We start from the raw sequence: 12,448 nt of genomic DNA, 5'->3' as shown, positions 1-12,448 counted from the left end.
AACATGCAGAGATGAGCCTCCAGAATCCTTTTGCAAATAACAGTAGAATATAATAAATACTACATTCAGCTGTCAGCTGGCTCCGTGTCACAAAGCACATATTAACCGATCATTTCAGTAAAATGAAGAATGCCTTTTGAACAATTTATATATTTATGTTTGTAATACAAGTATTGGTATGACTATGAGTTTAGGCTGTAAATGGTGCTAGATGGGAGAACCCAGATATGAGAATGCCCTTATTTAATACCACTCTGACATGGTACTTCAGGCACAGTTTACAGTACAGAGGTCAGTATGTAATTTTTTTGATCATGCCAGAGATGGTTGTTGAGCTGTCTGTCTTTCTCTCCTTATCCAGTGTGTGTGTTGTGTTCCCCAGGGCCCCCTCTCCCTCCCCAGGAGGTGCAGGTCCACAGTGGTCAGACGCCGGGGATCCTGCAGATCAGATGGAAGCCGCCACCTCTGACGTCTTCAGGAACCTCCAACGGGGCCAGTGTGCTCGGCTATGCTGTGTGCACAAAGGGACAAAAGGTACCAAATGTCAGAACAAGACATTGTTTTAATCCTATCATAGACTTCTTAGAAAAGGTAGCCTTTGCTTTTTTGAATGGCGGCTTCTATGAGTAGTGTTCTGTTGCCATCTCCTGGTGAAGTGATATAATGCTGGAATCCCCCCAGGGTCCAGCATCACGTCAAAAAATAGAGCTGTAACAGGCTCCATGATGCTGTGTCAGCAACACATCGCTCTTTCACAGGAAGCTTTTGTGTTGTTGTGCATGTAAACATGTGTATGAACCATGATAGTGTCCACATTTTATACCAAAATCGAGCTGAAGAAAGTACAAGTTCAAACATGTTTTTTGAGATACAGCTTTTTTAATTATCAGGTGTTTCTCTTCCGCAGGTATGAGCGATAAAAAAGTGTGTATGTTGTATCATGGAAGGGTTACAGATGAATTGTTTCATGCTTTAATTCTGAAATGCCCTTTGATAAGGACATTCTGGTTCTTTTTATGAATACAGATAGCAGAAGTCCTATACCCCACAGCAGACTATGTGACTGTGGAGTTAAACAGGATACAGGGTCTGGAGGCCAGGGAAATCATTGTAAGGACGTTATCAACACAAGGAGAGTCTCAGGACTCGCCCGTGGCCATTATCCCGAACAATCTCTTGGGCTCACCGCGCCTCTCCCACCGAACCACTGCGCCGTCCCACCCTATGGCCCATCCTGTACACTCTCAAACCCATCCTCCTTACCCATCAACGTACCCCCCAAATCATCCTCAGCCCCAGGTGCAGCCTTTGCCTCGATCCCAGCCCCACACGCTGCCCCACGCACCGCCGCACACGCAGCCCGTCTGCCAACCCCCTCCTCATTTCCCGCACCACCCCATGCCCAAGTCCAAACCGTTAGTAAGTGCCAGAGAGCAAGAAACCAAAGAGCATGAGGTGGGAATGCGGACTGCCCAGCCCTGGGAGCGAGCCCCCTCTCCGCTGCCGCCCATGCGTGGACCCAACCTGGAGCCGCCTCACTTCCAGCCACGGCGGTCGCCCTCTCCTCAGAGGATCCTGCCACAGCCTCAGGGAGTCCCCATCCCCAACACCATCGCCAAGGCCATGGCCAGGGAAGCTGCCCAGAGAGTGTTTGCCGAGGGCAACCGGGTGCGTAGGGATTTTAGTATATCAACTGTATCAATGGTGTAGAGTGTTCATATCAACATGTGATAGAAATACGCCTTACAATCACATTTTCGCAGATTCCACATTTTGTCAGATTTTCGCTTGGTTAATAATGCTTACTTCCCCTGTGTTTTCCTTTTGACCTCAGCCTGAATTTCCTTGTACATTAACCATGATCCTAAAAAGTATTTTTATTTTCCTTTGGAATTAAATATAGAGCTGTATTAGAAGAAAAGAAATGATATAGATCACCATATTTTTTTTCACCTGGATTGACAAATAAATGATTGTAGGAATGTAACCATAAATGATTCAAATAAATAACATCTCTGTTATCAGGTTGAGAAAAGGAATATCTTTAGTGAGCGAGGTAACGCTTTGCATCCAGTCAACTCTGATGAGGAGGAGGACGGTTACGACTCTCCTCATGCGAGGAGAAGAGGAGCATCCGTGGATGAGTTCCTCCGAGGATCAGAGTTGGGGAGACAGGTACTTTGTGTTCAGACAATGTGTATCACTTGTTTTTATGCCAAAAGCAATCAGTACTTAGTAATTAAATAGATGTAAGCAAAATAAAATTGAATGAAATCAATTCACATCCCATCATATCAAATTAAAGCCCATCTTAAGGAGTGTTCCTGCACCTGTATAGCATTAATATTATCTTTAGCGGTAGACTTTTATCAGTATTGATAGAAAAAAGGAATTCAGTAAGTTTGCCAGCGAACTGCTTCTGTGGAGGTGTCCGAGTCTTAAGGGGACATCTTTGGTAGTCATTGGTCAGTGCTGTGCTAGTGTCCAGAGTGGGTAGACACTTTTCTTTGTCCCCTTGGTATGGTGACTATGGCCAAATTATTGCTGAACTAAAAGAACAAGAATTTAAATGTTGCAGTTGTTACTTAATACTCTCCTTTTCAACTCTTTCCTTTTCCCGTTAGCCCCACCATCACCACTACAGCCACAGCGAGGAGTACCACACAGAGAGTAGCCGGGGTTCTGACCTGTCCGACATCATGGAGGAGGACGAGGAGGATCTTTACTCTGAGATGCAACTGGAGGAGGGCCGTAGGCGGAGTATAAACTCTCACAACACTCTTAAGGTACAAACTGCACACCTTCTCTCTGTAGTGGCCAGGGGGGAGGACGAGGGGGAGACGGGCTTTAGGGAGGGAGAGGGTCTTTCCACCTGCAGAAGTGCTCTCTCTCACAGGCTCTACTACCAGGCCCGTCGTGGCTTTGCCTGGCCGAGCTCCTCTGCATCAGCCCCCCCACCCCCCAGCCTGTTCCTACACCCCGCTCCTCCATCACTGCTTTAGCCAGTCAAGGCTGAGCTCATGGGAATGGCTCTGTATACATAGCTGTACCGCATGATAGAGAGGAAGGCGTTATAAAGCATAATATTTTGTTACGGTTTGCACGGATTTAAGTTCTTCATACGGCAGCAAAGGTTCCAAGTGTCTAATTCAGATGTTAGAATGTGAAGTGCAAATCTGAACATACTTTACTGTGTCGAAGGGTCACTGCATATCGAGTGCATATGGGAATCTCATTTAAGTGAGTACTTAAATGGAAATATTCACGTTTGTTTATGTCCGTCATGTTCTAATGTTTATTTTTTCTAATGCTGATGTAAATGTTAACATTGTCTGTACATGAGCCTGTCTTCATTTGGTTTGTCAATTGGTATGTGTGGAGCTAATGCAATATGGCATCATGTTTGAAAACTCCGTCTCTGTATTTTGGTACCTACGTAGATACAAAATCATTGCAGATTTCTTTATTTGTCCCTGTTATTTTGAGTTAATTCTGTACAGTCATTAGTGTATTAACTCTTCAAATACATTAATGCTGTCATCTCCATCTATTTGTAACACTGTTGCAAATGATCCACCCCTTATATTTCTACCATAGACCATTAGTGTTTTAACACATGTATAGGAACTATATAATAATTTAATTTGAATTATATATTGTTAAGAGAATAGTCCATTATTAATTGTCAAATTCACTTCTGCCGTTGTTTTATCTGAGCACATTGAAGTTCTATATGTTTCACTTGGATTTAAATGGTATCATTATGAAACTCCCACTCACTCCGCTTCATGTCGTTTCCAATTCATTTATTAAAGATTTATTAATAATTTCATCAACATGGTTTTTTTCCCTTATCCCTCACCCGTCGCACTCAATAAGTCAGTCACTTTCTGTTTTGTTGGATATTTCTAATTACTCACAAGTGAAATTCCCTTTTTTACACATTTAACCTCAAGGCTTCGCTCAGATTATCACTTTTATTATTTTTACTTCTCCACATTTGAACCGACACAGATTCCTGTTCAGAGCATGCCATTTTCCTCCTCACGGAATGAGACTGCACGTTTTACTACATTGCCACAATTAACTAATTCTGTCTTTATTTTGTCTTTTCCCCCCATTTGTTCTATTCACATACTGTGTTGTTTCCCGCCTGTTCTAAAACCTCCGAAAAAACTTTTCAACCCTCCTCACAAAAATCTAAACTGAACGTTTTGAATTGAACTAACTGAACTATGAAATTGTGGGACTTTGCTCCCGGTCATGACTGAAGGCGTATTACAAGCGCCAGGACTTAGCGGAGGAGAGGGACTGCTGGGACCTCCAGAGGGAGGTGGTGAAGCAGAAGTCGCTCCGCAGCAAGCGTCTCCACAGCATCCCCGAAGTGGCGGAGGAAGAGTCCGACTGCGTGGACAGCATGGGCCAGCGTCGCTACGAAGAGGGTGGACGGCCGGGGACGCCACATACTCAGCGCAGGATGTACCCCCAGGACCCCCACATTAACAATCAGAACAAGAACTCCCGCCACCTGCAGCGGCAGCGCTCATCGCCCCGCTTCACCGACAGTCGCTATGGCTACAGTGCAGACGACCGCCACTTGGTACGACCCAACCGCCAGAACACCAAGAGTCCTGACAGCGGTTTGGACTGCGGCAGTGAGGAAGAAGGCTCTTTAGGCCGAGGGTATAGAGGGTACTACACTCATGGGAGCCCCATGCGGGGGCCCGTCCACATCATACACTGCGAAGGCCCGGTAGAAAGGCGTGCGCTGGCCATGGGCCGTAAAAGAACTCTGACTCGCCAGTGCAGCGTAGAGGAGGAGTTCGCTGACATCCAAGCCACAACAGCCAAGTCGGTGCACAGGGGGGACTTTAGGAACAGGGAGCACTTTGGGCCCGGTCGGGAGGTTGGGCCCAGAAACTACTCCAGGGAAGGGGCCCTGAGCGAGGGCAGGCTGGACGAGCTGGACAGGGTCTATTACAGCCCCCACAGGGAGGCTAGGGCCCATTCTTTGTCCAGGCTCAACAGGGACCAGCCGCTGGTGTGTGATTCAGACTTTCTGCTGTCCTTTCATCAGCAAGCTGCCGCCATTCTGTTTTCTTAATGTTGTCTGTTTTTCTTTATGATGACCCCCTTTTCCTTTCCTTCATTTGCCGTTTTGTTTATCATTTTTATGACTCGTTATCACATGTTCATGGTTGGTCCGACTTGATGTTTTATTTTGTATGTGTTACTTTGCTCGTACTCAGAATGTCAGGTGGATTTTAAAGTAGAGTTTTCGATTACCTAAAGGCCATTTACCTACGTTTTGACTTCTCATGTCTTTGAGGGGAAAGGTTTCATTTAAAGGAAAGTGCTGCTCCTGTCTCTTCTTCCCCTGCCTTCTCTCTGGCAGCTGCCGGCTTCATTTTTTTATCTCCATGACTCGGCCTCTGATGCTGTATCACACCACATTGTGCTTGAAGCTTTATTTCAGCATCTCTTGCCTCTCATTGCTTCATATTCATATTTAGGCCAGATCAAGACTTCTGCAGCCTGCGGAGATTCATTTAGCCATCGACCCATACGCATCATCTATTGCTTGTCTCTTTCACATGTTTCAGCAAAATGTTCTCATATTAAATGTTTTGATTTTTTAGTAAACAAGGCTCCAGGCTAACGTTATAATGGCTTTCTCCATCTGACTACATATTTATCCATTCTTTCACTCCTTTTCTTCTCATCCACTCTTTCTCTGTACTCATCACTCATCAATCACGCCGCTATTTGGTTTCTTTTCTCATCAAGGAGCTGACATGCACAGAACAAAACAAACCAAACAAATGGTCTTTAGCTAAACATCTGACGCTTTCTGACCCCCCAGTCCATGTTGTTGTGTTGGGGGTTGATTTGATTTACTTGTTTTGATGGTCTGTGGGGTTTCCTTATTGTTTTTTTTTCCTGTATAGTTTTATTATTATTTTGCCGCCCTAAGGACAAATGGAAGTCACAACATTTGCTCTTATGGTTTTTTTCTGTTGTATTAACAGGATTGTTGGATTCTGTAAATAGTTTATAAAGTGGCAAAAACACAGGCGGTTCGTTGTTCTAACTTCTCGTCTTTTTTGTTTTTAACTCTAAAGATCATTGGGAACTCTTCATCACATGGAAACGCTGATCGTCTGGACCACTCAGGGAGGAGGCCGGTTCACATCGGCAACCCCCCTCAACAGCGGCAAATACCATCCATTGGTTAGTGAGGTCACCACATGAGGAGACGCGTCATCCCCACCTGCAGGGCCACTGATGTTTGTGCTATTTATACCATGTGTTTCCCTTACCCATGTGAGCCGAGCTGTACATCTCTCCCATAAGGCTTAACTGTCACGTAGACCTTTAATTTGTGGGGTGATTGCACACCCTGTAGCTGTCCATCCTCACAAGCTGGAATCGCCAAATGTTCACATGCAGTTCTGCAGGAAAGTTTTCCCAGATACACTCCCTATGCCTGTGTTTACTGTGCGTTAACATGTTTACATGACCAACCAATTTGACCTCCCCGCAACAGTGCAAGCATTGCTGTTTTACACCCAGTGACTCCAGAGTGAAACCTGTTGCCTTGTACACCCCCCCACCTCAGGGCAACCCCATCAACCTAATGTCTCAGCATGAGTGAATGGGCCATGGGGTAGAGCAGAGTGTGTGTGTGCGGGGATCTCTGACCGTAACGTTGTGATTGGTGTCTTCTGTAGAGATCACCATGGACAGTAACAGTGAGGGGAGTGAGGGGAACCTCTCACCCGTCAAGGAGGATGTTAACTTTGGCAGTGTAGCTCGACGCAGGATATGGCGATCTTTGTCCTCAGAGGATCAATATGGTATGTGGTGCAGCTGACTATGACAATTCACCTTGAAAAGGCCAAGAGTCGTTTTTGAACACATGCAGTGATATGGTGGCCTTTGTTCTGTGCAGGACAGTTAGCCTCTTTGTATAGCTTAGCTTAGCTATGCTGAATAAAGCTGACGGGGGAAACCAAAACTGGCCCCTTTTCCCGCTTTTTGGAGAATGAAAATCCCTTCCCTGTATGTACTCCTACACCTTCAATCCCTAGAAACCCCAACTCACTCCTACTCTTCCCATTCACCATCCATATTCAGGCCACTCTCCCACCCCACAGTAACTTGCCCTGACTTCTTCTTCCTTAGCTTCCTTGCCTCCTCTTCTTTTCCTTCTCCTCCCTCCTTCATGAGCCAGTAGCCCGTTTGCTTTAATTTTGCATGAGCCGTTTACAATACAGTGAGAAGGAAAGACTGAAACACATTTCACAAAAAGTCACCTTTCAGTTGCTTAGTTTGCATTGGTTGCAATACCTCTGAGCCATCATCCAGACTTACAATCTGCCATTGAAACATTAAACATGGTGATCCAAGGGAAGCATTGCGAACTGATATCAGGTTCATCCCTTCCCCCTCACTGATATCTGCGTTGCCAGGAACTGCTGGGGCAATTGATGTGTTAGCTCCCTTGGGAACGTGCCTCCTTGTCCTTTTTCGCTGCACATTGTTTCCAGATGTGGCCTAAAAGCATGCGTGTAACACCTGCATTTGATATAGGAATGCTCTCTTCATCATGTCCAATCCCGGGCAAGCATGCGCGTTAATTTGCCTCTGTGAGATAAGGCAGTGAAACAGCAATGAACAATAGTGCAGTGTTACTTGTGTCCTGGTGTGCACAGTCAGTTCAGTTTCCCTTGCAACCTTAAAACTGCTTGACATGTGTTTCCTGTCTGTGCTGTGTTGTACTGTGCTCTCACCGCGCTGTGATGTTTAGAGACTGTCACGCCAGCTAGCAGAGATGTGTGAACGAAGAACCCACCATGTGCCACGGTTGCACTGAGCCATTTTGTAAAAGCACCCTTTGCTTTTAGTGCGGCGAACCCAACTGGAGTGTTGTTTCCAAGTAAAAGAGATTAAAACAAAAAGCAACATTTTCGACCTCTGGCTCTTTTTTCACACATGCATCTCATCGCCCTCTCCCCTGTCAGCTCTAACAAAGAGACATCTTCTGCTCTCATTGCCTCTACAGCCAGCGTGGCTGTATAAGGCTGGTAGTAGCAGCAGAGGCCTCCTCTATGTTTCAGACGGCTATGGCGGGCGCAGAACCGGGCGGGGACGGCGATCTCCGGATTACTATGAGGAGTCGGAGCCAGATGAGATGACGCGTGTGTTTGTGGCTCTGTTTGACTATGACCCCATGTCCATGTCTCCCAACCCTGACGCTGCTGACGAGGAGCTACCGTTCAAGGAGGGCCAGATCATCAAGGTGGCGATCTCAGACACTACAAAGACCGATTTGTTTCATGCATAGCTAAAACATAAAATGATGCTAGATTTCTTATTTCTTTAAACCCCCTATGTCCAAATGTTGACTTGGCTAATGTCTTTAGAATTGCATGTAAAAAGAAAGCTTTTCTAATCCTTGTTTTACTTTTATCTTGCATATTATCTGTTTCTGATTGCCTTTCTCCCCCTGACACTTTGTTGTTCCTTAAGGTCTTTGGGAACAAAGACACGGATGGTTTCTACAGGGCAGAAGTCCGGGACCGAGTTGGGCTGATCCCTTGTAACATGGTCTCTGAGATCCAAACCGAGGATGATGATATGATGGACCAGCTCCTTAAACAGGGCTTCCTGCCACTCAACACTCCTGTGGAGAAGTTAGGTGAGAGATTTTCCTTCAGGACCGCCTTGCATACTTATGTTTTTTACTTTGCCCTTATACCCTCAACTTAATGCTCTACTGAACTGTCTTTTACTGACACATTTATCCTTTCCTTTGCTCTTATTTTTTTCTGCTTTCTTGTAAAGTGAACTGTGACCGTTTCAAAGATGGCCGCTCAATAAATCGCAGGTCCAGAAAGTCAAAGCGAGGTCTGTGTCCACTGAGATGCTCTTCTGCTCTTTACATTACTGCTCCTTTCATACTTCTCACCATCCCTTTTCATCTATTAATTGCTTCAAACTAAAACTAAAATAAGCTTTCCATAACTATAAACGTGAGTGTAGTGGAGCCTGTGGATGACATTTCAGTTTGTTGCCTTGCTAAGCTATCATGTTTCATCACTGCTCATCACATCTTTCAGAAAAGATGATACGTTATTTCTACTGATCGACTGTTTTTCTGTTTATTATCACTCCCTTTACACAGAGAGGAACAGGCGGAGTGGCCGGCAGCATCCGATGTCCACACGGAGGATGGTGGCTCTGTACGACTATGACCCCCGGGAGAGCTCCCCTAACGTTGATGTAGAGGTACTGCCCCGTGGCCCCAGAAATTCACTCTCTGTCTCGATCATTCTCTGTCACCACCATCATGTTAACAGATGATAAAGCCGTCAAAGCACAAAGATGAGGATGTTCAATGTTTTGTTTAATAATTGCACTATTTAAAGACATTTTGGAGATAAGCCTATTCACTCTGTTGCCAAGCTAGAGGAGATTAATGCCACTCACGTGTCTGTCAGTTCAATATGAAACTACAGTCAGAAATGGTTAGCTTAGCTTAGCATTAAGGAAATAGCAGGGGGGAAACATCTAGTCTGGCTCCGATAACATTTTTTTAATATCTGCTGCTGTATTCTCATACTTCAAAGTAAAAAACACTGAAAATAACATTTTATATCTAATTGGTGTTCAAGTTTGAATTTTAAGATGATTGCACACAGTTCATGTCGTGCTTTTTTCAATTTAGCTACATCCTTTAGTTAAGTAAATATCTTTGAATACTTAGAAAAGCACTCTATAAGTTAAATGTATTATTATAATGTGTGAGTATAATGTGTTTTAACAGGCTAGTTTTGTCTAGAGTTGAACGCGGCTATTCTGCAATTATAGTATATGAGGAACGCATCATTTGACCACTTGTTCTTCTGGAATTGAATGGAAAATTGCAACTCGACCAAGCTTAACCGCCAACATTTGACCGTGATTGTCGCACACTGTCATATCTGCCAAGATGGCGATTTAGGCTGAGAAGTATCCAGTCACAGGACTTGACCCGGGACAGAAACTGGACTGGCAGATGACCGCCGTCTTTTAAACATCCGTTTTTGTACAAATTCAACAAGATACAACAAATGTAGCTGCTGGCAGGCTTTTATTTCAGAGAGATCCAGAATAGCTTTTTCTTCCTGCTTCAAGTCTTTAGTTCAAGCTAAGCTAACCATCTGTTAGCCGTAGTATCAGAAAAGTGGTATCCTGGCAAGATGATGTTGCACTATTCCTTGTGGTGCTATTCAGGGCAGTATGTAAACAAAGGGCTGCAGTGAGTATTGTGTTAGATACAGGATTGAATTACTTTCCCGTGCTGTTTTTTTGCCCCGACCCCCGTTCACTTACTCTCACCTTTCTATTGGCACTGGCACCGACACAGTATGAGGGCAACAGACTGAATGAGGAGGTGAGTGGGAATGAGGAGGGTATGGTACTGTCTGCTCTGTGTGTGTTTCCTCCCCCGTTTGTTGGAGTGCAAACGAGGAGGTGGGCTTCAGATGAAGGGCCCTGGTGGTCATGAATACAGCCCCTCATGCATTTCCTCAGCCAGCATCTCCCCTCCTCAGTTTGGTACATTGTGTCGACCTGCCTCCTAAATACTGTACATGCACTGTGTTTGGTGTGTCTTCTGGAAAACCCCCCCGCAAGACAGATGTGCCCAGTGTGTTGCAATCCTGTCTTCAAAGTTCCAACATCTGATGCATCGACAGTTGCAACAGTCTGTCTGCAGAGACAGAGTTGACACTCGTGTTTTAAGATGCATCACATTGATTTGGAGAAGGAAGCACAGCATTTCAAACTCATCCAACCCCAGTACATCTGTTGTTTATAACATCTCCTGTGAACGTGAACTGTTGTCGAGTATCCTTACGCTCTTTCTCCTTTGACAGCCTGAACTGACTTTCTGTGCCGGTGACGTCATCACAGTTTTCGGTGAAATCGATGAAGATGGCTTTTACTATGTAAGTGCTAAACATTTCTTTATCCATGTCCTTTGAGCATCTGTTTCTGATTTTCCCTACTTTTTCAGAGCACAATGCATGCTTACGGGTGAACTACAGTAGGTGCAGTTAACTTCAAAACACATCTGTGCGTTCATCATAGAGTTGTGAAGTGGGAGGATTTTTCATTTATCGAATCAACTGCCAAACTCTTTTGTCTTTTAGATGAAAATAGTGAAAAATAACCATCAAAGTTCAGTCTAAGGTGTTGTCTTTGAATGTCTTGTCAGTCCAAAACTGAAAGATATTCACTTACACAACATAAAACTGAGTTTTCTGTATTTCAGAGGCTGAAAACAGGATCTTCTGACATTTTTGCGAAACAAATCAGAAATATCTATCAAAATAGTTGTGATGATTCTTCTGTTGCTCAACTAATCCTTCAATCATTTTTCACCCCCTTGATGGCTGCGGCTCATTGATGTAGCATTCATAACAATACAAAAAATGTGAATGTCTTAGAAGCAAAGAGTGTACATTTATATTTTGTTTTTAAATGGATTATAAAACGATCCAAGAACTCTAGGGTCTCTATGCGAATCGTCAGCAGAGATGGGAACTAGGAGGTCCTATTCCCTTTTTTCCTTAGACAATGCCTTGTTTGGATGTGCTGAATGTACAAGCTTGTGTACATGCTTGTACATTCTCGCAACTTCCTCCCATTTCTCAACTCTCATTGCAGCTTTATTTGAAACCGAGACCTCCTCATTGTAAGGGGTCAAACTCTGAAACTAAAGGGTAACATTCAAAGCCAAACTCAGCAGCGGTCTCACTCTCCTTGTGTGCTTCTCAGGGCGAGCTCAATGGACAAAAGGGACTAGTTCCTTCCAACTTTCTAGAAGAAGTGCCTGACGATGTGGAGGTTTTTCTCACTGACTCACCATCTCGATACCCCCAGGACACTCCTGCACGGATAAAGACCAAAAGGGTACATGCTCCTTCGCAGTACTAGCCCTCTGTCATCCATTTTCAGTTCCCTCTATCTCTTTTAGTACCGTGTCTGTGCGTGCGTGTGTGTGTCTCATTGAAGTACAATGGGATTTCTGACTTTGGAGCATTACACTGTAAATAAATAGAAGTCTAAGATCTATGAAAAAATAAAATTTTAAGACTAATACTTGACAGAGGTACTTTTATTTTTCATGTTTACCGCTGTGAAGGGGGGGGGGGGGAGATGTGCATTGTATAATACATGGATATATTGTATTCATAAAGCATTCTCAATGAGAGTGACTTTTTACTTGTTCTGTCATGTCTTGAACTCTTTTTGCACATGCATATTTAGCATTCTAACAGATGCTTTATGAATATATTCTGTGTTTGATCTAAAATAATTTATAATAGAGTAAATAGTTTTGTTGTACTGAAAGATGAACTATGTAGTCTGTAGCTCAGCATGTCCTATATTCCAGATG

The 12,448-nt window shown here is 44.2% G+C and overlaps 1 protein-coding gene across 3 annotated transcripts in view; it reads left to right on the top strand.

Moving 5' to 3' along the window:
- Positions 1-12,448, top strand: part of rimbp2b (RIMS binding protein 2b) — an 80,883-nt gene that overhangs the window by 64,467 nt on the left and 3,968 nt on the right. For 2 of the 3 annotated variants that reach the window (XM_063896811.1, XM_063896812.1), the window contains 13 exons: positions 383-534; positions 1,027-1,668; positions 2,026-2,175; positions 2,625-2,786; positions 4,274-5,041; positions 6,123-6,231; positions 8,121-8,302; positions 8,533-8,701; positions 8,848-8,910; positions 9,188-9,291; positions 10,412-10,438; positions 10,923-10,994; positions 11,827-11,961. In XM_063896811.1, coding sequence (XP_063752881.1) covers positions 383-534; positions 1,027-1,668; positions 2,026-2,175; positions 2,625-2,786; positions 4,274-5,041; positions 6,123-6,231; positions 8,121-8,302; positions 8,533-8,701; positions 8,848-8,910; positions 9,188-9,291; positions 10,412-10,438; positions 10,923-10,994; positions 11,827-11,961 — 2,735 coding nt within the window. Of the gene's footprint in view, positions 1-382; positions 535-1,026; positions 1,669-2,025; positions 2,176-2,624; positions 2,787-4,273; positions 5,042-6,122; positions 6,232-6,731; positions 6,858-8,120; positions 8,303-8,532; positions 8,702-8,847; positions 8,911-9,187; positions 9,292-10,411; positions 10,439-10,922; positions 10,995-11,826; positions 11,962-12,448 lie in introns of all 3 variants that reach the window. The other variant, XM_063896810.1, reaches the window with a different exon arrangement.

The sequence above is a fragment of the Eleginops maclovinus genome, chromosome 12, assembly GCF_036324505.1.
Source record: "Eleginops maclovinus isolate JMC-PN-2008 ecotype Puerto Natales chromosome 12, JC_Emac_rtc_rv5, whole genome shotgun sequence".
Lineage (NCBI taxonomy): Eukaryota > Metazoa > Chordata > Actinopteri > Perciformes > Eleginopidae > Eleginops > Eleginops maclovinus.
The sequence above is the reverse complement of the archived record's forward strand: the minus strand, read 5'-3'. Positions and strand labels throughout refer to the sequence as shown.